Source organism: Opisthocomus hoazin, chromosome 7, assembly GCF_030867145.1.
Source record: "Opisthocomus hoazin isolate bOpiHoa1 chromosome 7, bOpiHoa1.hap1, whole genome shotgun sequence".
Taxonomy (NCBI): Eukaryota; Metazoa; Chordata; class Aves; order Opisthocomiformes; family Opisthocomidae; genus Opisthocomus; species Opisthocomus hoazin.
The window spans coordinates 31,415,102-31,442,022 of NC_134420.1; the positions used below are offsets into that span (position 1 = coordinate 31,415,102).

Consider the following 26,921-nt stretch of genomic DNA (forward strand, 5'->3'; position numbering starts at 1 on the left):
TGCTCACTCTGCTCTTAGGTTGCCCTTCCACACCCTGCTGCTGGTCACTCTGAGAGGTAAGATACTGGGCAGGGTGGCGTCTTGTTCTGGCTCAGGGCAGCTTTGTCTATGCTCTTCCTGTAAGTAGGTACCTTGATGCAGCTATTCAGTAAAAACAGGTATTTGTCCAATGTTCTGGACTGAAGAACTTGCATTTTATTTATAAAAGGAATGCGTAGCTGCCACCAAGACTGCCCGTGGCATTGGCGACAGAACTGTGCCCTTCTCTCACTTCAGTGACTTACCTAGTTTTACCACTATTGGCCTTTCTCAGTTTGTCAGTGAAGTTGAGGCAGGTCCTGTGTATGGGGGAAAAAGGGTAGCTCAAGCTGGGTAACCATACAGACAGCAGGGATCCTACCTGAGCTCACTGGAGTCGTAGAGTACTGTATAGTCAGTGAAGCACTGTCTTGTGCCTGCTACTGCAGAAAAAGTCTGCAGGAAGAAAAGGTGGTGGTGTTAACTTCCCCTGGCTTCTGAACAAGTCAGTATTTCACTCCTCACCAATTTCCCACCCGTGCCAGTGGCTGAGAAATGAAAGCAGAGTCAAGATGGACCTGCAAAAGCATGGTCATGACCACCCGTGCTCTGCTCAGGCTAGAGCCTGTCACACACGAGATGGAGTCACATCCACTGCGGCTGAACTAGGATCACTGCGCTCTGCTCTGGCCTCACCACATACGCAGGGACGAAGGGGCTGAGCTGCTGACACCCAGTCACAACTTCTGGAGACTTTGATAACTCACCTTTGGGGAAACAAACTAATGCATAAAAACCAAAGGAGCAGCATAATCCAAAAGGTAAGGATGTTGAGGGTAAGCTGCTGCCATTCCAGTTAGCTAAGAGAAGGTGTACTTATTTTTTACTTGCATGTTCCAGAGGTGGCCAGCTAAAACACGACTGAAAAATGCTAGCCTCTGCAAGGGAAAAGAATGAGAAAATTTCTTGCTAACTGGGCTTTCCTGCCTCATCTAATTGGGCTGTAGCAGCTCCTGGACATAGATAGGGTAGGCAATGAGCTAAATATGAGAGAAGCCAGAGAGCAAAAGCAAAGGTGACATCGAAAGAAGGGTGTGAGTCAAGGGCACCCATCTTCCCCGGTCAGTCAGTCCCCACCCTGCTCCTAGAATTTGCCCAGGCACAGAGGAACCCCTCTGTTCTGCCCTCCTGTCACTTCCCAGCATGGATTTGGAATTCTTTCCATGCCATGCAAGTCAGTGCTGAAAGGTGGCCATCATCACCACGCAGGTCTGGACATGTCAGCATGTAAGACTATGCTCTCTAAAGCCAAAGGCCTAAAACTATAGGATGCTTGGAACAGATACAAAGTCAGACCAAGACAGCACAAATCTGAGCTGAAAACGTGCGTCACTCAAACGATCCAGACTCTGTGCTCTGTGCTTTTCTGTACCACATCTCAGCAGCGTTCATCTCCAAATGACGTGGAGGACAGGGAGTCCGTGTGGTCAAAGCAAACCTGCTCCTGCCGGCTCATGTCTTCAGCCTGTGCGTGCAGCTGATCATGAAGCTTGTACCAGAGCCCTGCTTGCCTCAGAAAGGAACCAGCGTCTATGACTGACAGCTCACCACACAACCTGATTACACGTGAAGGCAGCATGTAATTTGCCATCTTAGGTTAGCAGTGCGACATTCAGGAGCGGGACAAGGACAAAATGCTTCTGAGACTGTTCAGGCTTAATCCAAATTATTTACTTTTTCAGTCTCCATATTTTGCAAGCTTTAATCAGTAAACATCAGTTTAGACCCTAAGCAACAGAGGAAAGCCTTAGAAATGAGCTGTCTTCAAAACAAACAACAACTACCTCTACCAGCAAGTCTGTATGCTTGGAAGATGAGAAGAAATGACGACCAGCTCAGGTGTGTGAAGCCAAGTCCTGATTTGAGCTTTCTCAAAGGGTTGAGCTGTTCTGCCCTCCTGTGCAAAAGGCACTGGAAGGTCGTGTCTGTAGGAGGTTCCTCTTCACTCTGCCCCTCCTTCGCATTACTTCATTTCTACCTCAGAAGAGTAGGTATTAAAACCAAAAAGAACTCCAGTGCACCAAGTGCTAGACAGTTACCCGAGAACCTCAGCTTAGTGCTTATCAACATAGCACAGGAAATTACTTCTGAATATCAAAGTACTTACAAAAATGAAGTTCATCCCGAGTAAAGACCATTAAAAGAGAGACAGTCCATTTCTCATCACTCTGTGCAGCTCACCCTTTCTTGGAAAACCCCCTGCCCCTTCCACGCCAGGAGCTGAGAGGGAAGCATCACCATGAGGCAAGCAGCACATCACCTTCACTATTCAAAGGGATACCATCAGCTCCACCAACTATTTTTTTTTTTAAATAGCAAATTTGTTTTCCTCTTCATTGCTTGTTTTCAAAGCACAGGCTCAGAGGAGCCTGGATTTTGTTTTTTTGATCTCTCCTACTGCTTTCAGCTTGAGCAGTAGCACCGTTTTCATGTTTTTCCACAGGGCCTGCTAATAAAACAGATGCAAATGTGGTTACTATTTATTTACTTCCCTTACAGTGCATGAACATCACTAGTAAGCCATCAGGACTGTAGAAAGCTCTCAGGAATACAGCAGCCTTTGCAAGTTGATTGCTGCTGGCGCAGCATGCATTTTTGGTTTCTGCCGTCAGAAAGCAGCGCAACCTGTGTGGGTCATTATTTCCATCCAAATGCTGTGGCTGGATGGTAGGTCCATTGCTTTTCACCTGAGCAGACAGTGAAAGAGGCCTTTAAGTGTTGTATTCTGAATCCGAGCAGTAATGCTTCAGTGGAACACATTTGATAGACAGAGATAGAAATGCAGCTGTCCTTAACGATCTGGGGATCCGGCAGGTAGAAGGAGGAAGGAGAACATTGCTGATGTTGAAACATCACCCATCTGAAGGAACTTAACTGGAGGAAGTGATTGAAATAGGAAGCAGTCCTTCCAGACTCACACGTTCCCTGATCTTTGGAAGAACTGGTTCTGTTACACTGGAGTAACGCTCAGGTCCTCTGACAAAGACAGACCCGAGTCCCTCTCCCTTGATGTTTTCTCTGCTATATAAAAAGGCTTTTGATCTCTGTGCAGACTGGCGCTCCTTAGCACAGCTGCTCTGACCTCTGCCAGCGCTGACGGCTGGTGGTCAGCGCTATAGCACAGGTCATCATAAGCATAATTCACATTGCCGCAGGGGAAAGTCTGGAGTTTCACCAGTTCAATTCCACCGATATCCAGGTGAGGGCAGTTGCTTCGACTTGGAGATGCTGGAGATGCCCGAGAGCTAGGAGAACTGCAATTCCCATCAAAGTCCGAATCTTCCCGCTCTGGAGTTGCTTTGAACTTGGAGCTGGGGCTGAAGTGACAGATGTTCTCTAGCACCCATGATCCATAGGTTGGGTTCCAAAGGTTTTTTGTTTTGTTTTTAAGTCTGTGGGTTGGTGGATTGCTGAGCTCCAACTTCTGGTGCGAGGTCTGCTGGAACCAGGACCCGCTGTTGAAATCGCTGAGGCATGGCAGGCTGGGACCTCGAGCAGTCGGGGTGCTCAGGTTCTCCACCAGTAGCTCTTGTGGACACTGTAGGAGTCTGTGCCCAGCGTGCTGGGAGTTCGGCGCTTTAGGCGCTGTCTGTGGTGCAAGAGAAGGGCTTACCAACAGGGGCACTATCCCACTGGGAATGTTTGGGCGCATGACTGTGCTCCCTTCATCCTCTGGTGCGGGGCTACACTCCATGGGCAGCTCAGTGTTGATCACGTCAGGGTCCTGAAAAGGGAGACAAGAGTCTGTCACACCCTGAGCACCTCCGGGGTGGCTGTCACACCTGCATCGTAAGAGAAACAGCTATGAGCGTGAAAAAGCTTTTGGCAGAGGCTGACATCAGGTTTGGGCATTATTCCTGGGTGTCGTACAAGGTGCTGTGTGAGTTATAGCGCACGCTGTTAGGACTTGTGAAAATGCTCTCCGATTTAAGTGCTTCCTTTGAGCAGAGGCTGTGCTTTATTGAAATCAGGGCCTAAGCTGGGGGGCACTGGTATGTACTTTATCCCTTGGGAGGCTGGATCCAGGCCTGTAGCTGTAAAATGCTACCAGATGGTGAACTCACTGTGCCATCTCCTTCCCCACCCTCCCCACCCCATACCAGTTCAGCTGTGGCTTTTGAGCAACATTAGCAAGGTCGAAATACGGACATTGAAAGAAATTCTAAATACCTTTCCATCACAAAATGAAGGACATTTTGCTACTGAACAAGCCGAGAGCTGAAAGAATCCACTTGCACAGGAACAGTATAATCTCATTTTGGTGGGACCAAAGATGGGAGAGTGAAGATGGATACCAGAAAACACAAATTCGAAGAGCAGTTGAGCCAACAGCACTACCATAATTGGGAAAGTAATTAGATCAGCCTGTCAGGACTTTTCGTGCGTTTTGGGCACTAAAGCTAGTGCCTTTGGACGGTGCGTGTTCCATGGATTATCATCCACCTGGATACCAAAGCATGAATACCTGTGTGCAATATTTGATTCTTTCCAGGATGGTGGAGAAGTTTGGCCGATACTCTGGGCTATGCTGCCAGCACTGTGTCATGATCCGGTACCTTGAAATAATTTTTAAAAAAAGAAATATTAATCAAGAAAGGTAATTATGTAAAATGTATTTTGGTATGAAGTGATGATGGGACCAGAGCAACTGCACTCAGTGCATGGCCCGAAGGAGAAGAGGCATCTCACTTCTGCTCCTTGAATCCTGAGCTATTAGGGGACCACTACTTACAGCACATCCTATAGTGCTCTAAGCTGTATACAGGAGGCGCTGGCTCAAGCGACATTTGATAGTACCCACCTAACACTGAGGACAGTCACCATTCCCTGACTAAAGGTGTCTGGTTGCCTTTGTCTGACCTGTGTGACACCCACTGTCCTTTGGCTTGTGGGAGAAAGGAAATACTTACACTGGCCCTGGACAATTTTTCGGTGGATCCATTCTTCCTCCACTGGTGACAAATTCCAGCACTTCCTGATTGGTTTTGCAAGGGTAGGGCATGTAGCCTAGGGAGAAAATCTCCCAAAGCAGCACACCAAAGGACCTGTGTCAGAAACCAGCGAACAATACCAATTAGGTTTCATTTGTGCTCCACAAACCTGGCACGAAGCTGTGTAGGCAACACCACGGCAACAACTTTTCGAAGCTGCAGGCCAACCACAGTAATGTGCAATTAGCAAGATTATGAGTCAACTTTGATATAAAAAATACAATCAATCATAACCTTTGCTCAAGCTCCACAACTAGCTTTGCAGTGGTTTCAAAATATTTGAAGCCTCTGAAGTTTTCTTTCTGCTGCATTCATTATTTCTCGAGCAGGAAATGCCAGAGCACCCTTTGCTATGTACGGGCTAACTAAGAATAAGTGTTAGATCTGGCACGGAGGTTCCTACTTAACCTGGGAAGACTCGAGATGTTTGAATCTGTGTTTGGGAACAGGATGCTCAAGAATAAAATCAAGTAAGAGACATCCAGTGAAACTGAAAGGCAGCAGCATTTATTTTTCGTCATGATACGGTTGCTCTCCTTTTTCACATCCCTGGATCAGTTAGGTGGTACCACTGAAAATAACGTATGACTTACACCCATGGACATCAAGAAGGTTGTGCCAGGATTTCAGCAGGGTCAAAATTTTAAGTCTTGCTATTTGCTGCAAAGGTGGAAGAAATTTCCAGTACACAAATGTTACTTATAATAGCCTATTACAGGAACTGTAGCACTTTCCTTCAAAATATTTAGTACTGGCTGCTCACAGTCAGGAACTGATAAGCAATACCTCGTCTTCCAGCTTCACTAATGACTTCAGGAAACTGGGTCAGTGTGGCATTTAAGGGAATGTCTCAGTACAGTACACTGAAGAATCTACTGTATGGGGAGAGAGGCATTCTTAAGCAGCTGGAAAGCTTCCATTCCCCAGCACCTGTGCATGACTGTGCTACTGTTGAAGGGGTGCTTATTTTAAAGAAAGATCAAGTTACACGAGGAATCAGTATATAAATATTGTTTCCTCAGCAACCAGCAAGGACTTCTGAATAAATCTGCTGTCATTTTATATATAATAGAAAAAAATTACACAAAAGAGTAATCCTGGGTGGTACAGAGAGAGTCATCTACAAGGTATATAAGCAGGCTTCATCACCAATAGAAACTGAGTGGCAGATTCTGAGGGTTGAGGGAAGTGTCTCACGGTATTTGTCTGGAACTTAAGCCGAGACTTCTTGGGAATCTCAACTGCATTCTCTTTTCACTTCTTGTTTGCCTTCATATGATACTCTGCATTTATGTACAGTGAAATTTTATTATCTCCATTTACACCAGATTTTTAAATTCTCATTCAGAATTCTTTAGCTGTCCTTCTACTGAATGCAGAGGGAAGACTTCCAACATTTTTCTGGGAAATCCTGACATTTTTTAAGATTTCTGCTAAGCAGACATTTTTTTCTTGAGCAGTACATTTCTTGACTCTTCTCACTAAGTAGCAGAAGTGATTAAAGGACATCTGTTACCAGGTATCAGTCTTGGAGGTGAAAATGCCCTCTAGAAAAGCTTCTGGTGGCATCCACTTGACAGGAAGCATGGCTCTTCCTCCCTTGCGGTAGTAACTTGCTCTGGGAAAGATGAAATGCATGGAGAATGTCACACAGTCTGAAAGGGCTCAGACACACAAAAGATCTTGTCACCACTGCAACAGCAGCTGGGGACTGCATGCGGCAATGGGGCCAAGTGAAACAAAAGGAAAAGTCATCAACACAATGCATTGAAACAGTGCATTTTACACCCTCTTTGCAACTGGGATGGAAGGTGAGGATGTTGTAGGTGCATGGCTGAATACACGGCATTCCCCAATGGTTTGCACAGGGTGCTGATGCAGCAAGTCTTCTTGACATCATAAACTGAGAATTATGTTGGTTCTTTTTTTTAATTTAAAATTGTTTATGATCAACTAGCTAACAAATTCACCTATGCTTGGTTTAGTGTCCACATGTGTTTCCCTGGTGCCCAGTCTGTAAAAAATGCAGCTGAAGTGTACTGGCTAGTAAAACGTAGATGTGTTAATTTACAGTCTGTTAACTCCGGTTAGTTAACTGGTAATCAAATTCAGACACATAATGGATGGTTCCACTGCTTCGGATTCCATGAGACAGTTCCAACTGGTCAAAATGACACAGATTACTGAGTTATTCACAGGATTGAAATGGCCTTTCACTTACCTGTAAATATCCCTGGCCATCCCAAAGTCACCAATCTTGGCTATTCGCCCTGCTCCTGTGCAGGTCAAAAGGCAATTCCTTGCAGCTATATCTCTTTAAAAAAAACAATAAAAAATATTAATTCTAACTCTAAACTCTTAAGTAGCTAAAGGAATAAAGAAAGAATACTCAACCCAGTCCTGCAAGTCTTAGTTGAGTCATCTTTACACAAATGAGAAGAGCCTTATTAAAAATAAGAAGTAGTACCAGCTACATTATCATTTTTGTTAACCACAATTCTTAAACTGCATTTACATTACATTTTCTACCCAGTGTTTTCCAAGCATTCCCCAACTCCCTTCGCCTTTCACTGATGCAGAAAACAGGGTCAGCATCAGAACAGGGATAGATGCAACCTCTTTTGCTTCAACCACATTATGACAGATCTCTTTCTTGCTGGTTTTTTTTTGAAGAGGGGTGTCTCAGCACTGTCTCCATCAGTTACAGATGTGATGCTGTTGGCTAGTGTTAGCAAACTGCTGAAAAGTCAGTGTAGGACCATGTTCAGTGAACTGTTGCTTTGCTGCTTCTGGTTATCTGCTGTGGAACCAAGCAAAGCTACATATGGGAGCAGCCATTTGCTGGGTGCAGGTTTAGCTTGTGACAAATGGCAGTGATAACTGTGTGGCCAAGACTAAAGAATTTGTGTTCATTTAAATCTGCATTCTGAAAAGGAAATCATTAAAAATCATAGCACTGTGGGGGTCCTGTTGACTGCCAAGAAAAATGAGCTCTGTGAACAACTCATATGTTTCTTCCTACTGCCAGCCTTGAAAAATCCCTCTGGACTTGGAAGTCAAGCTCAGCGTTCTTTTCCGTCATCAGCTGTGACTCCTAGATGACAAGACCCGCCCTTAGCAACGCCTTCACAACCCCACAACCTTTTACCTCTAGGATACCTGCTATTTGTAATGATAACCACCTTCCCTTCCCTACTAACTCTAAGTAATACTGACATCACTAACAAATACTAATTAAGAACCTGAACGAAATTCCCTCTACACAGATTTCCTGAATTGTTGGCTAGAACAAAATGAGACAGTTCCCAGGTTGCTTACACTAGAGATCTAACAGTGCAAAAACTGACCCAGAGAGGTTTTTTAAAAGTGCTATCTGCTATTAAGAGTGAAGCACTAGTTTCTTCCATTTCTCTCCTGAAATGGAGATTGGTCTTTAGCAATAACAGCTGGCCTGTCCGTTTGTTGACATAAATGTCAGAAGCTTTATGTGATGACGGCTGGGCTCTGTGACATATGATAAGAAAACCAGGGAACATCTGCTTGACAGGAGAAATGAAAATTGGTTTTATAAAACACTTGTGGAGAAAATTTCTGTTGAGTTTTTACTTGACTTCTTTGCAGCACAAGCAAAAACTGGCCTTTATCATAAATTCAATAGATCAGGGCAGGTGGAAGTTGACAAAGGATATTAATATTACAGTAAGGATTTTTAAACAATAACGCTGGAGTGATTAACTCTGAAGTTTCCACTTAGAATACTGATCCTCTCATGTACTTAGTATGAGATCCAAGAGCCAAAACTTGTTGCATGCATTTATTGCTCTTTTTTAATGACAGAAAACTCTTAATACTTTTCTGAAAGGAACTTATTTAACGTTCAGATGCTCTAATCGTAAAGCCATAACATATCCCATATCTCAGTCTCATGGTTTTTTGCTCCAATTGCTGCTGCCACTTGTTTCCCTCAGTTTCTCCTGTCTCTATGCACTCTTGCCTAGCTCTGCCTCTTTGCTCCGTGCACTGTCATGTGTACATACACGTGCTTGTGCGTGTGGGTGAATCAGTTGTCTACTTGCATAACTGCAGGCTGCATGTCAGTTGAGTTAGAGCCTGCGTGACCCTCCTGTGTGCAGGCCTCTCCTTTCCTTTACACACAAGGGCTGAACTCAGCATGGAGTTCATATTCAGGAAGGAATTCAGTTGCATGCTATGCCTGGGAACATTATGAGCTGAAACAACTCTTAATCAGAAGCAAAGGAGTCCAATATCCAACTGGGAATTTTTAAAGGCTATGTGTACTAACTCTTAACTCTTCTACAGCATTTTATTCTTATTTGAAACCTGCCATTTCAAGATTTTTTTGCTCTACAAAAGAGGGAAGAAATGTGAACTGACAAGTACAGGGCCCCCAAGATCACAGAGCAGGTCAGCTGCTGAGCTGGGAAGGAAGCCTTAGAGTTGTGTTTTTACCTCGTATTATCCCTGTTCTACCCTATCCTAGTCAATAGGTCCAATGTTATGGGCTGTCCTGTGCTGATGGGATAGGGAAAACATTAACTCGACACTGGGAGATCAGAAAAGAGAGAGATGATGCCCTCTTGTTTTACACAGTAACACAAGGTGACACTACCATCTAGTGGACTGCAGGGCTAATCTCAATTGTGTCTATACTATAGGCACCTGAAAATTAGTGCTTGAAGACTTTCACTGTGAACAGAAGATGCCTTTCTCCCCAGCACTGCAAGGAGCAGTGCAGAGCCTAACTCCTACCAAAAACCAGTGAGACCAATCCGGACATCAAAGCAGAAGCCTGTGTTGATAGAAGCAATCTCTGTCTCCCCAATGGACATTAGCTCTGTCTAATCCACCACAAATAGAAACCGTGAGAGCTTCACGCACCTTGCGATACATCAGAAGGGACTGTTTCTCCTCACCTGTGGATGAAATGATTCTCTTCCAGATATTTACAGCCACAAGCAATATCCCGAGCTATGTTCAGCAGGTCCTGCATTGTTAGCGTGGATGGCTGATTCTGGAAAAGGACACACAGAAAATTGTAAGGGAAGAACAGCGAAGTAGAAGAATATAGTACAGGCAGGGGATAATCAGAGAGGGGCAGAAGAAGGGAGAGACATACGTACAGTGTGGGGGAAGGGTTAAAGGAGTCAGGAGCGAAGAGGAACATAAGCAGATCAAACTAAAGAGCTAGAAAATGAGTGAACTCTTATTTCAGCCAGAAGACTTTCAGAAGACTTCACTTCGTCTGAGCACAGCGCATGAGTGCAAGCTGGCAAGAGATCTGTGGCCTGGTCTGAGTAGCCTAGTAAAGGGGAAGGGAGAGAACTATTCTCTGCTGGTGTTGGGACTTTGTGAAATCAAAAGACAAGCAGGTTTAAAAGGTGAGATGGGAGAGAAAAAGCACCACCCACTTTTGAAGAGTGAGTTAATAAATTACCAACAGAAATTAGCCCATGAAGTCAGAGAGCGAGCAAAGATGCACGAGTGCATATCTCTGCACCAGCAGTCAGCGTTTATCAACTTATCTGTTCTTGTGGAAGGACAGATTATCCTCAGGAACAGTACGCGAAAAAGGGGTATTCTGCCACAGGACTCCAGGACTGGTACTAGCCCTTCACCATCTGCCCTTCCCTACCTAAGAACAACAAAGCAGTCTTTCTCCAGGACCCCTGCTTATTTTCATCCCGTCATTTATTTTCCCATAGGGAGATTTCCTTGGTGTTTCTCCAGGAACTTCTATACTGCTCTCAGGAAGGGTGGGGAGAAATTACTACACTGCTGATCAAAAGCCAAAGAGATATCAAATAAATTGTTGTTTTTACGGCTGCGTTTGTTTCTGGATGATGTTATCGCTGTAATTTCTCACGTTCAAACCACATAACACAGACTACAGCTATTGAACACTATTTTTATTGGGGGGGTAAATTATTGCACAAAGCTCTTGGACATCTGCCAAGGAGAATTATTACAGTTATAAAGTATGCATTTCTGAAGAGGAAAGGAAGAGCAAGAAGGAGAAATAAAACCCACAGTCTTCCAGACTTTATCTCTGCTCTGGGATCCCTCTGTCAGAAGACTGTGATGGACTTACATTTTCTCTGCAGCCAGGGAAACTTGTCATGAAATACCTTAAAGTCCTGTTTTCAGAAAAGGTGTTTAGGGACATTTTTTTTGAGTACTAAGGGGACTTCAACTATTGTATTTGCTATCTGCTCACATACCAGCTAACATAGCAGCAGGTTTGTTTTCACATGATATTTAATAAATGACTGTTCTTTACATTACAACTATACATAATTTTCAAATAAGAGTATTTATTATTCTCTGCTGCCCACAGACTTTATCTATGCACAAGAAATGGTACCACTTTCACTATAAATGCCAAAAAAAAGATATACAAACTCCTCCGTCTGGGTGCTGTTACACTACTGTAAGCGCATTTCATTAGTGTATTTACTCCTGTATGTGGAAGACATTAAGCTTGATCTTTTAACAACATGTTAATACCAGCATAGGAGCATACACACATGAAGCAATATTGTCACAACTATTTGGGGCGTGTGTATCTGTGGAGGAGAAGCTGTGCCACGGCATCACGTGGTGTAGGAGTACATGAGGCGCCAGTCGGCCACCTCCTGCCTCTGTAGGCAGTCATCATAGGCACTTCAATACAAAAAGAAATTAACACAGAATCAGGCTTAACTGTTCTTTTTTTTTTTTTTCAAGTCTCCTCTCAAGCAGACATACATACTTATTTAACAGAGGTGTCCAGGATCACACTGTTAAGAACACATACCGGGAATCAGCTATTCATTATAAGAACACTGAAACTAATTCATTCCAAATAGCCAGCATACTCGGTTGGCATCAATATACTACTAGAAATCAGAGATAATTTGCAAAAACCCTCATGACAGCTTTTTATAAACGTGTTTTTTTTTAATTTGGTAATTTTATTTGCATTGATTTAAAACCCTGTCACAGTGTTACATGTGGGCCCAGCTCTTCAGCCAGTATAACTTTTTGCATCTCCATATGGTGCTTATGCACACCTGCTGAGGCTGTAGAGCTACAAATTCCCATTACCGCATATCAGTGCTATAACTTCAGCTGTTTACACACCATCACGGTGCACAGAAAACAAGGCAGACACTGAGGAAAGAAAGTCCCGTAATTTGTAGTCCAGTTGATAGAGAACTCTGGGATGGCAGGACAGGATTTCACTCTTTCCTCCTCAGTTACTAACAGACTGGAGTTCTGGCACTGCTTTCATTTTCTCACTGACATCTGCTTACGTCAAGAAACGAGGCATATATGTCCAGAGGTTTGTAGGAGCTGGGACACATAAACAGCCCTGCTTGGCTTCAGTGCCTTTATCCAGCTCATAAAAATAACAACAACAGTCGTACTAAAATCAACCACAGGCCTAGCAGGGAAGTTATCTCACCACCCTGGGTCGATTCTGCCGAAGAAAGCTCTTCATATCTCCTCCAGCCATGAGTTCAAGCAGAATGAAGCGAGGCAGCGTCTGTAGGCTAACACCGATGCACTGCACGATATTTTGGTGATTGAACTTACTGAAAGCCAAGATCACAGCAACACGGAAGAGAAAGACAGCATTAGTACCTGCCCAGCATCCATCACACTCACTGTGAGCTTTGACAACCCGGATTGAAGCAAATCCTGATGCAGTACAAGTTACCAAACAAATTCCTACTTCAGCCATATCAAAATGCCTCTCTGGCCTCAACAGGTGCAAGATCAGGGTTATGCCTGGCTTTTCTCATGAAAATCTTTCATTAGAAGGTATGAAAACCTGAAAGTTAAGCAGAGCCTTCTGTCTGTGAAGAGATCACAGAATCACAGAACGGTAGGGGTTGGAAGGGACCTCTGTGGGTCATCTAGTCCAATGCCCCTGCCGAAGCAGGGTCACCTACAGCAGGCTGCACAGGACCTTGTCCAGGCGGGTCTTGAATATCTCCAGAGAAGGAGACTCCACAACCTCCCTGGGCAGCCTGTTCCAGTGCACCGTCACCCTCAGAGGGAAGAAGTTCTTCCTCATGTTCAGACGGAACTTCCTGTGCCTCAGTTTGTGCTCATTGCCCCTTGTCCTGTCGCTGGGCACCACTGAAAAGACCTTGGCCCCATCCTCCTGACACCCACCCTTCAGATATTTGTAAGTATATATTAGGTCCCCTCGCAGCCTTCTCTTCTTCAGGCTGAACAAGCCCAGTTCCTTCAGCCTCTCCTCGTAGGGGAGATGCTCCAGTTCCCTCACCATCCTTGTAGCCCTCGGCTGGACTCTCTCCAGTAGCTCTTCATCTTTCTTGAACTGGGGAGACCCGAACTGGACACAGTACTCCAGATGAGGCCTCACTAGGGCAGTGTAGAGGGGAAGGAGAACCTCCCTTGACCTGCTGGCCACACTCTTCTTGATGCACCCCAGGATCCCATTGGCCTTCTTGGCAGCCAGGGCACACTGCTGGCTCATGGTTAACCTGTCGTCCACCAGGACACCCAGGTCCCTCTCCGCAGAGCTGCTCTCCAGCAGGTCCACCCCAAGCCTGTACTGACGCATGGGGTTGTTCCTCCCCAGGTGCAGGACCCTGCATTTGCCTTTGTTGAACCTCATCAGGTTCCTCTCTGCCCAAGATAATCTAATGGACCCACTGACTGAAAGATGGGGGTGATGTGAGAGGGAAAAGAAAGCTAAGCACTTCAAATATGCAAATATTATTGGCATTTGCAAAACAAAATCCTGACCGGTGGTCATTTTAATTCAGCATTGTTTATTTCAAATATGCTGCTGTCTAGTTTGGTGAACTCAGTTCAGTATCTAGTCTGCCAAAGAGGGACTCAGGTAATACCTACTGCAGCAGCTGCTTATGTGATAGCTTTCTACTGCCTACAAAAGAAAGCCGAGACTGTCAAGAAGCTCAGTAAGACGCAGGTCATTAGAATGCAGTATCTTCCCTTGGATAGTGATTACCTGGATAATACAGGAACTAAAAATAGAAAGGAAGCTGAGGAAGAGAAAGGGACGTGTGCTACTAAGTGTATCAAAGCACTCTGTAATCAATTGAAATTGCTCTTTAAAAAAACATACATCAGTATTACCTCCTGTTCAGCTGCCAAGGTTCTTAGAAAGTGTCACTACGTCATGAGATTCATGCTTTAATAGCAAAAAAACAGCATCTAGGTATAAGCTGGGCCAGACAATGAGAAGAGGATCTTCATGTTGCACAAATTAAAAATACATAAATTCTAATTAGTTATAATCAACCCTGACTTTTAGTCATGCTTGACTATATTATTGTTTTAAGCTTAAGGATTTGGGTTAATGAAGTGAATTCCAAGACTGGAATACCTGAACTACAGGTGGTAATAGGAATGACTGGCTGTTATCTTTTCCAGGCAGGTTTTATAGATCTTATAGTTCACTGTCAGAAGGTCATGCAGATGAGACCCTATAAAGGTTCTGTCAAGCTTGCAAAAAATCAAAAGCTAGAACACATCTACGAGAAGTGGCCACACTGGGAGAAGGGCTGTGTTTCACCAGTGCAAGCTATACACACAGAGCCATCTTCACTACCTTATCCCTACAGAGGTTTCAGAGTATCTCATTCAGCTATTTTTGCGCAAAGAAAGGGTAAAATCCTAGGAGCTTCACTGCAAAATGCACTTACTACAGATAGGAAAAGCAAAAAGGCAGCATATAAGCTTAGCTGCTGACTGAAAGCCACAAAGGGAAAAGCTTTCCACAATTTCTCTTTCTTCAGCTGCCAACCCTGCTCTTATGAAAACTCTACTTTTATTTGCAAGAGATTACATAATTTAAGCCCTAGCATGTAAGCCTACCATTTTGGTGCTGGTCTTGCAGAGGCTGAACTTCTGCATCATTACACAGGTGGCTCTAATCTTTAGCTTTTCTATTGCTTTCCATTTCATCATTGAAATTTTGTCCTCCCAAGTAACTGTTGTGTGTGATGAAGCCATGCTTTCCTGGAAATGGCTAAACACCTGCCTGCCAGTGAGAAGTAGCCAATGAATTCTTTACATTGCTTTGCTTGTGCACGCAGCTTTTGCTTAACTATTGTGCTGTCTTTATCTCAACCCACAAGTTTTCTTAAACTTTCCCTCTTGATTCTCTTCCGTATCCCACTGCTGTGTGGGGCTGAGCTGCCTACTGGCATTAAACCACAACAGATGTGCAACAAAAGAACCTCAGTTACTTTGTATGAGATGAATAAGTAGCGGAAACCAGTAACTCATATGCTACTAAAACACCATCTGGTGAAAACAAGGCTGAATTTCTTTTCTAAACCCAAACAAGTATTAATTAGGATTAATAATTCTTATTACCTGCATTACTCCCTTTCCCCCTGCCCACCATCAGTATAAAAACCTTAAACTATACCTGATAATCAATGCTTCCATCAGGAAATCCATCTCATCCTGCTCAGAGCAGACTTCTGGCAGGGTCTGTTAAGAGGTCCAGACAGTGAGGACCATGCCACCAAAGAATTGAGAATATTGAGGTGACCACCAAAGGAATAAGAAAAAAAAAAAAAAAAAAAAAGAATGAGCATGTAACATGTGAACGACTTCAGGAGCCTAAGAGGAGGGCCTTGTCTTTTCAGTGCCCAGTTTATTGGGCTCCACGTAACCCATTTGGTAGTTAAAGCTAGAACAGAAAACTGGTGACTTGGAGATTTAACTATATGCAGTGTTCTGGAGCAAAACAGCTTCAGGTACACATCAAGAAAGGCGTTAGCTGGGGAATTACACATCTAGTTAAGCGCTTTAAAATGACAGGTGTTAATTTATTCTCCCTTTTCTATATGTCCACACTGCAGAACATTCTTCCATGTCGTATGGCACTTACAGCCAGATAATTTAAATTATTGTGTCATGTGGCCTTACAGATTTCTCTCCTGCCAGCAGATCTGCACAATATCTGCCACTGATAAACATGAACTGAGAGCGCAGGCAGCAGTAGAAGCAGCACCTGATACTGTGCCCACTGTTTTAACATTACAGGATGGTTTTGCCACAGCTGTGTTTAGTGCCTGCAGCCAAACTACACACAGAGAGGTGGGACATTTACTGTTCAGGGTGGTGAGACTGGCACAGAACCAGTTCTTGTCATCAGCAATGTGAGCTACAGAAGTCAGGGTTGCATTTTGCTATCTCAAATAAGTGAATGCCTCACAAAGGACAGCGCAGATGATCTATTAAATTGGTGGAATACCCACAAACAATGTGGAGTATGTTGTAAATATATTTTTTAATTTATTGCCAGTCTCCACCTGCTTCTTCTGTAAAGTCAGATCAGGACTGATATACGCTTCTTCATGGAGCAAGGTGAGCACAGCCACAGCTTGGGTCTCATGGACACTCTACCAGTTTCCAGCCAGGGAGAAGGACAGCATTTTGATGGTGTTCAGGGTGTTCACTTTACTGTGAACTGGGTGAACAAGTGGGTGGGTGGGCAGACAGGGCCCTAACAAGTCGCCATCAGTGCTAAGACTTGCAAAACCGGCGACATGCTCACTGGACTATCACAGCTGAACAACATGTCGATCCACTTCTGTTTGCCACTGGGCTGTGGGGCTTCCTCCACTCTGGACCCCGAAACCGGGTTGTGCATTACAACTGCTTGCTAGTGTCTGTCCTGGGTTTTTATGCACATTTGTTCAGTGGCACAGGGAAGTACATAAAAAAATGCCATAATGCATGATCCTTTCACTTTTTTTTTTTTATTTTGAAAGACCTGGCGAATAACAATAGAATATCTTTTTATAAATGAAGGCTACATTTTGGCCTGAACTCACAGATTTGGTTCTCTGAGTCACAAGCTTACAAAAGAACAAAAGGAAGCTATGAGCATCCTTAACTTCAGGGCTGAGTAACTGGCAAATCCTGAGGCAACAGCAGTAATTTTACAGAAAAACAGCCTGTTATCTCCTGCCATTAATGACATGGAAATTCGCATGATATTACAATATATATTCACAGCAGCATATTTAACACTGTGCGATAATAAGAGACTACCTGAAAGTTTCACATATGGTAGATGAACACTACTCTCAGTATAAAGGAAATCTATCTGAGAAAAAATACAAGTATTTAAATATGATAATGTCATGCAAAAAACTTGGGAGAAAGCACTCTAAATCACTGAAATGCAGAAATAATAATATATAAGCATTACTATTAATGTTTACTGTTTGCTGTCACATAAATGTTTCATACTAATATTTTCTTTACACAATTTAGAAATCCCCTTCTAGTCTGCAATGTCCCCAAAATGTCTGTTTGTTGCTACTTTTTTTTTTCTTCCCCTTAAGTTTCTTTTGTTTCTTGACTACTCAGATCTATAAATCATTGTGGCAGAAAAGCCATTGTGGCAGATTTTCTGCTGGGGTGAACTGATGGTTCTGTGTTGATTTCAAGGAAGCTATATTTATTTATGTTGACAGAGAATTTGTTATGTTATTTTGACTAATCATATTATGCAGTTTACAGGTGACTAATTCACACAACTTCCCATCTGAGGGCACTGATTCTACCTCTCCTGAGCAACAGGAATGAAGCTTACAAAACAGATTGCCCTTTTTAGATTCTCATCCTAGTTGGATCACAACTTACAGCTATTAGGCATGCAGCAAATAAGACAGATGCTTTACTTTCAACCTGCTGCTAGTGCCATACAGCTTAAAAATCTAAGTTTATAATTCCCGGATGCGGCAATGTGTGGAAACCCGCATCACACACACGCATATGTCTTTATGCATGTGATGAAAGTGAATCTCCAACTGAAATAGTAATAAGATACTATGGCTCTTACGGGTAACTATCGTTGTACAAGAAATTTGTGGGAACTGACCTTGATAGCCACTTGAAGAGGGTTGGGATCCCCTGCAATGCCTACCACAGTTCCCTCATAAACTTCACCAAATGCACCATGTCCCAGTGCCCTGGAAGAAAAAAAAGAGAGAGAACAGATGTAACTATGCCGCTGGATCCAGTGCTGGCCAAGCTCTTCTCTTCATCCAGTCCATGAATAGCAATAGAACCTGCTGTAAGAGATGAAATCAACAACAGTTTTGTTTTTATCTCAAAGTTCCTGAAAACAACTTCTCGGTATTTTCTGTCACTGTCACTAAAGAAGGGAGGCTGGATCCTTAATGGTTCTGAACAAATAGAGCAGCCTGCTCAGTCTTAGGGTCCTGTCACCAAGTATGGCAATAGCAAGGCAAGTAAGAACTAGAGAACAGTAGAATAAGGTAGCTGCAAGCTGGTGTCTTCAGGAGATGATGCAAGATAGCACATAAGAATGATCAAGTTTTTCCTTCTGAAGTTTACCTAACTTTGATCAATATCATCTGGATAGTATGGAGCCAAAGAGCAACCAAACTAGCATATATTTCCTTGTGACAGGAAATGCTGAAAAAGAAATACTGCTATAAATTTGGAAAGGGGTTACTGCCAGGTGGCAAGTGTAATCCAGAACATCAATAAAAACACAGAGGTAAAATACCTTATACTGTGTGTGGGAACACAGAACAGGAGACTCATGAACTTATACTTCTGCTTTAAAGCTTAACATATCTTAGAGAACATAATAAGTGTCCCATCTATCACATTTTAGCTGGCTTGGACTAGGTGCTTTCCAGTTATTCAGACAGGTGGACCTTGTTTTCCTGTCCTGGATACGTGATGATGAGTAAAACAAACATGTAAGCCCTACCTCTGCCTTTGCTTCAGGCTGCCTTTCCTCTCCTGTGCCAGAGAGCAACCCCTGCAGCAAGCCTTACCGAAGCAGAGAGATGTTCTTCCGTGGGATCTCCTTCAGCTCACTCAGAGTGGCAGCCTTCCCTGCAAAGCAGTAGTTGGGGTTGTAGTCTGTCATGATGGCTGAAGTGCGGATTTTGCTCAGTTTATATTCTGGGCTCTGCAGTCGTGCTCTGGCTCCTTCCAGCTGCTGCTTCTTAAGGTGATAGACTGCAGGTGGGGAGACAAACAACAATGCACAGACAAGATCAACACCTGTGCATCTGGCTGCACAGAAGAGAAAGAAACAAACTCCATAATTATAAATGCTCAAGAAGCATCTTTAGCTTGCCGGTATCACGCTCTTCTCCATGCTCTGTAGTGATTTAATACCGGATGTGCAGTCTGATTCCTGCAGAGCCCTAATTGCCTGGGCGCAACTTAGGTATCCCTCTGCTTCTTTGTACGATGGCTGAGGAAAGGGTGGTCCACAAGACATCTTGCTGTCACTGAGCCGAAGAAAGCATACCATCTCCCTGAATGAATTATATGTTTAATTATAGACTGTGACTTCAGCCCATATAGCAGTGGCTGCTAAAGAGGTGCCTGCTAAGAGGGCTTTCCAAACTCTTTTCTCTCTAGCAAATGCCAGGACAGAGCAGTCCTTACCCTCTGGGACTATGCTTGTGCCTAACTGTGGGGTGGTGATGTTTTCTATCACTTCTTTCTCCCTGTCCCTCTGATCTGCTTGGGAGACCACAATGCTCTGGCTCTAAGTATTAAAAGTAGTGGCATGTGATTTGGTGGTCTCCTTTCATCTAATTTAACTGGAAAAAGCGAAGTCAAACAGTGATGAGGAGTAAGTGTTTCTTACTGATAGATAGGCTGCCACAAGTGAGGATCATTCCAAGCACCACAATCACAGCCACCACAGCTAGGAGGAGTGGGAGAGGCAGGTGTCCCTCTGGGATATGACCCTGGGGCACTGGAAAAAGAAAAACAGAGGTGCATTAGTCAGAAAGCAACCAGAGCTGCTGTAAAGCATCCCTCTGAAGGTTGCTCCTATTTCAGAAAATAATACAGAGATCAGGGCCAGACCATCTTAAGAAAATTCCAGCAAATCACTCTACAGCCCTGGAGGTTGAAAAAATACCTAAATAATATTAGAAGCATTGTGAAGATAGAAAACTAACTGATGAAACACAAATTTCTCATCCATTCTTCAGTTCTTTATAAAGGGGTAACATCACTGCTCACAAGTTGAAAATCTCTACAGTCTTCATATTTTGGAATTCCAAGAGATAGTGCCAAGAAATAACAGTGAATACCAGGCATCAGCTGAACAGGCACAGTGGGAAACTGCTGTGGAAGGAAGTAATTTGTGGCTTAAGTAACTCAGCAGCCGATTATGTTGTACCGGAGAGGTATTTACGCTTAAATATCTGATACACTGTGCCCATTCAGGAAATTTACACCGTGTGTCTTTACAGATGTTTACCTTCTACCTAATCCAAACCTGAATGTTGGAGAAGGTGACAGAGAGGCAGCTCAGCATGTAAGCAAAGGACATCAGGAATTTTCAGTCACATGTTTGACTGACATTTCTCATAACACTGTGTTCACTGGAGCCACTAGCTGTAACTTCGGGAATCTACCATCAAAAATCCAGGAGGAGAGACGATACAAAGAATACAGACATTATGCAATGAGGATAAAACTTCACATCTTACCAGTGCAGGTGACGTTGTCGTTGGCTAGCACAGCCCCCATCTCACATTGGCAGACAGGCAGGTTGGTGTCAGGGTCCCGCTTACAGTTGTCTGAGTGGCAGTGACTGCAGTTAAGGTAGATCTGAACCTCCACCTCACCATGACTCTCCATGGCTGAATAAGGAACCAGACACAGCAGGCACGTTTAGTTTTGCTTTTCCCATCTTGCTCCAGTAAGGAAAAAAAATAGATCAGGTACCTACAACTTCTCCCCTTCTCTGCAGCAGAGCAGACAGTCCAACACAGTGTGGACACATGTCAGAAACCTTAGGGAGCCCAGGAGGAAAGAAGGGATTGGGTCCCTCAGGTAAACAGAGAGGTCTTGAAGTGAATGTCTGGGACTGAGGATGTGCAGTAAACTTGATGCCTGGTGTCTCTCCTTAGAGATTCAGAGGAAAAAGATCCCAGAGCACTACAGATGTATTTAAAGAAATGACCAGCTAAAGATCTGGCCTGCAGAGTGAAATATGCCTGAATGAAATGCATAAAAAAAAAAGACAGGAGGAGACGGAGCAGGAAAAAGGAAATACAGAGGAGGAATGAAAAAGGAGGAAGAACTAATAGGAATAAGAAGTGTATTGTACCTGCCAGGGGATGCAAGAAGATCTCTCCAATGGGGTTCACAAAAGAGATGCCATCCTGCCCACCAGCTGTGATATCATCATTATCGGAGGCATGCCCTCCTAAGGAAAGAAGAGTATGGCTAGCTGATCAGTGCTGCATGCTGCAAAACTGTGATGCCTCTGAAATGCTGCATTTGTTCCTGGCTCTTACCACCCAAGGTCATTCTGCAAGCTTTCAGTGATATTAACATGTACAGTGTCCTTGGTGCGTGAGGCTCACTTGACTCAACCAGTAGCAAGGCTAGTGAAGTGACTTATTCCATTGTTGGTTTCTCAGTTCAGCAAACTAAAAACGTATTTGCTTTAAACAGAAAAAAAAAGAAATGGAACATTTTCCCTGGGCGACTTGGGGGTGAAAGAAGGGGTGATTCAGCACACGGAATGAGTACTAAATCACATAGGAATACTTCTATAACCTTGATTTCCCCAGTTAAAGAGAGATGGTGGAGAGCAGGGCAGGTTTCACACTGTTCACCTTGAAGTATTCGCGTATGACCTTCTGCAGTAGTGTACCTCTGCACTGAGAGCTCTAGCCCTTAACTGCAGGTGCTCTGAAGTGCACAAAATTACACGGCATGACTATTCCTCCAACAGACCTACCTCTGTAGCCTCCACCTCCTCCACCAGAAGTACAAGCTCCTCCTCCCCCACCAAAACCACCAGAGGTAGCCCACTGGAGCTTGGCTAGTGCCTGGGGACAAGCTTGACCCCCTTCTCCACCTTCCAGAAGTGACTTCCCAGCCTGAGGAAGCAAAGTCTCATCTTCCCAGCCACCACCTCCACCTACACAGTCAGAGAGTGAGGAAACAAAACAAAAACAGGTGAGGGAAGCACAAGCAGAAGAAAGTAGGGGACATACTGTAGAAAGACAAAGAATGACCCTTAATAATTTCTTAAGTGCCTGCATTCAAGTTAACTCCTTCTTTAAGGATAAGAGAATAAACAGACAAGCTCCTTGTTGCTACAGATAATAACAAAGTGGAAACCTGATGCACAACCTGTGTTACATGCTGCATAACCAGCACCTTTGCACCAATTTCTAGTGGCATTAGGGAAATAAGGAAGTCCACCACTCTCCTTTGGGATAACTGGTTAGGGCTTTCAGCCATGTGAGATGCTGAGGTCCCCAGGGAAATAAAAAATAAACTGGATTTCCTCATCTCCCTCTAGTGGCCCCTCTATAAGGATTCCAGGCACAGCTATTGCAAGTTTATAAACAAGCTTCCATTTCTGGTACAATTCCCACAATATAACTCCTGTTGTTAGGGTTTCAGGGGAGTAACAGGGAAAATGTTTTCTCTTCAAAGGCCATTGTTACAGTGCAGAGGAGTGGGCTCCATCCCCCAAATACCATTTTCACTGAGTGATTTCAAAGAAGAGAGGAGTCCTCCTATGGAATAGCCTCTACTGGAGCACTCATCACCTGACCTGTGCCTTCTTTTTTCACCTGGTGACACAGCACATGAGACGACATGCTTTATAGACTACCAGCATATTTCTAACAACTACTGCCAGAGAAAAACTCCAAAAGACCAAAGAGAAGCCCCTCACTTCATGCCTATAGGACAACTTGTGTATTCAGCCATTTGGTTCAGACCCTGTGTGGTTTTAGCTCTCACCTGCTGCCCCAGTCCTCCCGCTGACTCCAGGTACTGTGGTGCTGTTCTCAAATTGCTCCAGGGGTACGTAATCCAGGGAGCTGTCCTGAGCCTTCAGGTAGGCTTTTCCTCCTCCTCCTGCTGCGATGAGCAAAGGTTCGAAAATCCCATCCTTCTGCTGGAAAACCCCCCATCAAACATCAGAAAAACTTTACATCCCTTGGATATGTGAACTTACATAAACTCATCAAAAACCATGAAAGCATCCCAAAGAAGAGAGGCCTGAAGCCAGGCGAATGCTACTGATTGTCTCCCAACTGCACTACAAAAACGTTTTACACAGTGTTTCTGTGTACAAAAAGAACTGTTTAACTGAACACCAGGGGTTTGGGGGTTTTTTTTGGTAGGACTGCTGCCAGTATTAAAGTGGGATCCTGGTGTGATTCCCAGACCTGAGCTATCAGGAATCAAGGAGTCAGTTCAGCTCTCTTAATAACAGTGACAAGTACGATCAAGGTTATCAAAAGAGATAAAGAATTTAAACTAAAAAAGATAAAGACAAACAGAAGGATAGGGACGGTGGGGGAGAAAGAGAGAGAGAGCAGGAGACATACTTCTTTTCCATCACCTGTTTTTTAAGAACTGAATATCATATACCATGATTGACAGTGAAAGCTAGTTGCTCTGCTGGACAGTGCTCAGGCAGGATGCAGAGAGGAAATACTTACCCTAAAGATGTAAGTTGCTCCTCCTCCACCCCCACCTCCTCCAACCCAGTCCTTCAGGTCCTTTTTTTTTTTGTAATCTTCTTCAATGAGAGATGACTCCCCTAAGCAGATCTTCTGGGTTTCAGGATTGCCCTGAAAGGAGACAAGAGATGCGCTCATACATTAGCAAAGTCCAGCTCTCGAGAGCTCTTTGTATTTCTCAGTATAATATTGTTTGTGATGTATATCAGACATACATAAATCAGTATATATATTATCTGTGTGGAAGGTGAACTCTTCTACAAGGACCAACAGCTGAGGGATGGATCTGTCTGTTACCTCTGAATTGCAAACACACATTACACATGCAAATGAAAATACAAATAATCACAGAAAAAACCCAAAGCAATACAACAATAACTCACTATTGATATCACACAATTCATATTTTGCATATTTAGAACTTCTTATACCCAAGAACAATAAAATGTGTTTGAATTATGGATTAATTCTCAGAACTTCCTTACTGCAGTATTTATTAGGTAGTTCTCAAGGTCATCATAAATGCACAAAGCAGACAGAGGTCATCTGCACATAGTTAGGAGTGAGCTACTGACACATCTTGGAACAGAAATCTGGAGTCCCAGCTTCCTCTTCCAGCCAAATACCAGAGGACACTGAAAATGCTGAAAAAGTAAAGAGCGGCCTTCTTAGACAATTTTTTTTTTTGGTGACACTAGGTTCCATGAGTTTCAATGACTGTGAATCTGCCCAGCTTCACTCAGATGATTAAGTCTGAACTATTTCAGTAACTGCTATGTTATCTCAGTGCAGGTGAAATTCCTGCTTGTGTGGGTCATGTCACACATCAAGGCCAGGAGCACAGCACTAGTTCTACTGCCTGTGTCCTCTCATTCAAAGAGGATGAAAGATGACAAAGTAGCTGAGGACCAGGGAAAAGCAACTGGGGTAGATCTAAGGAGAGAGAACACAGGTTTGGAGCTGCAGAACTTCTTCACAGAAAGGAAAACAAACATTATTTACCCAACATATAGATTCATCAGGATTTCCAAAGCCAAAGAAACTTGGGCTTTGGAAGTGGGAAAAATGAATGGAAACTTTTTCCAACAGGGTCTGCCAAAGTGAACTAGTTAGTGTTGGGTTATACTTTGCAATTTGGAGAACAAGTCATGAAATGCAAGGCAATAATGGACAACTTTGCAGGTTATGACTTAAGCATAGGGAGTGCACTGGAGAGGGAACCGCAGGTATAAAAATGTATGTTTTATTTAGATAGGTACAATTCTTTTACTATCTAAAGTGAAGAAAGGCTGGGTGTAGAATCTGTTGCAGTATCTGGGTAAGGCATTATATGCTCTGGGCAATGTAAAGAGTAACTTCGAATGCTTACAAGAATAGTGTATGCATCCCAAAACTCAGCAGACTATCTGTGGGGAAAAGATAAAACAGCTTTGTTCCTAGGCATGGGCTGACAGATCACATTTCTGGAAAGAGGCAAAAAGAGGCAACTTTTTGAGCCTAAGTGATAAAAGGACTTTCAAATCATTTGGTCTATCATTAGATGATACATGTATAAGCATTCATATCATCAATTTCTGTTTCTCATGAGTGGGTTTTTTTGTCATTACAAATGCCTAATCCAGGGGCCACTGTAGTTACTGGGAAGATCCCCCCTGGTTTTGACAGGCTTTGGATTCAGACCTTAGTCTCTAAGCTTAGAGATTATCTAACACAGCGCAGCCACAATGCTGCTGGGTGCTTCTATAAATAACAGTAAATTATCTGAAATCTTGGCAGACAGAAAGAAACATAGGCTTTAGGAAAATATGAGAGGGAGCACACAACTCTTGCCTACTAGCTCCCTGCTTAAAATAAGCATAAGCAAGCTGATGAAGAATTTATTTCAAACACCAAGAGCTTAAAGCAAAGTTCCTGTGGGCTTCATATGTGTTTGTGCATTTTGGGATTGTTTTTCCTTTCAGAGTTCTTTATATTTGTTTTGAGATTCTTTCTAACTTGGTTTCTTGGTTCTTCCCAGTCTCCTGACTGGATTTCATTGCTGGATTCTCGGATTTCTTTCTTTCATCATCAAACCTCAAGCCACCCACTGAATCTCACTGAATTGTATCTGCAAAGTCTCTGCCCACATGTGCTTGTGCAGTCCTCACCCCAGGGCAGGCATCTTCCCCCTGCTGCCCCACTAAGATGTACAGCAGCTCATCTTTCTCCAGCTGGAAGGTGGCCGAGATGAAGACCCCATGGGACCTCTTATTGTGGTTTTTGGCTCCCTTCCCCCCGGCCGCTCCATAGGCAGAAATCCTGGAAGAAAAAGTAACTAGTTAAAGATACAAATCTCGTACTTCTCACGTCCAGAGGAACTCCATCTGCAAGCTCTCCCTAGCCTGCATTCCAAACAGGCATTGTTTCAGGGCAGGCTCCCCTGCTGCAGTATCTCATGGCTACTCTTTGTCTGAGGCCCATGTAGCTGAGGCTGCTCAAGAGGACAGAACAACTCTACACCAGAGCACTGGAGACAGAGACTTCAGGAGCAAATAGCATGAGCTGGTATAGCCAAATCTAGAAGACTGAGGATTCAGGACTGAAATGATGGCAACACTTCCACTTGACCACATGCCCACACACACTCCTGTTTGATCTCTTCTAAGTCACCATTCCACTCTTCCGTGCTTTGCAGTAGCTCAGACACAGATCCTTACAGCTAACGCTGCTACTTCTCTCTTACTTCACTGCCCCCTCCACCCAACTGAATATAGACAGTCCCATACTTTTGCTTGCTGAAACTCCACAAAGTAGTTCAATGTGGCTGCCTCTCCAGCACACACTGATAGTCACCTGTATCGGTTTGTGGCTGGCACTCTCCAGACTTGCACTCCCCGGAGCCTGCCCTCTTTCTCCACAGTCACTGTCACGTTGCTGTTCTTATAGGCACTGTCGCACTGAGCTTGAGTTGGTCCACGTGGACCACTGGCACCACATGTTGTGAACCACCAGAGAACAACAGGTGCATCCCCTGTGACCAAAACAGCAAGAGTTGGGGCAGAGGGAACTTCCCTTTATTCCTCAGACGTGTGCAATAACTCACAGAACTATATAACTACAGGGCAAGTATCATTGAAACAAACAACTCATCCCGTTGATATGTTTCCTTAATGATCCTTCAAAAACAAAATTCACATTATCATTATTCACAAAGAACATTAACGATTTTTATACAAAATCAGATGATCATGAGAAAGACCATGTTGCAGCAGTATATGCCATCTACAGGGCTTTTGATCACATCCTGATGGATTATAATTATACAAAAAAATGCTTAAAC

General features: G+C 43.7%; 1 protein-coding gene across 1 annotated transcript in view; it reads right to left on the reverse strand.

The window, feature by feature from the left end:
- Positions 1-1,777: 1,777 nt before the first annotated feature.
- Positions 1,778-26,921, reverse strand: part of LTK (leukocyte receptor tyrosine kinase) — a 110,025-nt gene continuing 84,881 nt past the window's right edge. Inside the window, exons 12-29 of the mRNA XM_075425833.1 lie at positions 26,435-26,612; positions 25,750-25,900; positions 23,582-23,713; positions 22,875-23,031; positions 21,856-22,038; positions 21,217-21,315; positions 20,594-20,746; positions 19,738-19,848; positions 18,908-19,094; positions 17,977-18,067; positions 15,505-15,569; positions 12,535-12,664; positions 10,004-10,101; positions 7,291-7,383; positions 6,586-6,687; positions 4,989-5,123; positions 4,544-4,634; positions 1,778-3,802 (exon numbers count right to left, since the gene is read on the reverse strand). Of these exons, the coding sequence (XP_075281948.1) occupies positions 3,029-3,802; positions 4,544-4,634; positions 4,989-5,123; positions 6,586-6,687; positions 7,291-7,383; positions 10,004-10,101; positions 12,535-12,664; positions 15,505-15,569; positions 17,977-18,067; positions 18,908-19,094; positions 19,738-19,848; positions 20,594-20,746; positions 21,217-21,315; positions 21,856-22,038; positions 22,875-23,031; positions 23,582-23,713; positions 25,750-25,900; positions 26,435-26,612 (2,930 nt within the window). The 3' untranslated portion in view covers positions 1,778-3,028. The remainder of the gene's footprint in view (positions 3,803-4,543; positions 4,635-4,988; positions 5,124-6,585; positions 6,688-7,290; positions 7,384-10,003; positions 10,102-12,534; positions 12,665-15,504; positions 15,570-17,976; positions 18,068-18,907; positions 19,095-19,737; positions 19,849-20,593; positions 20,747-21,216; positions 21,316-21,855; positions 22,039-22,874; positions 23,032-23,581; positions 23,714-25,749; positions 25,901-26,434; positions 26,613-26,921) is intronic.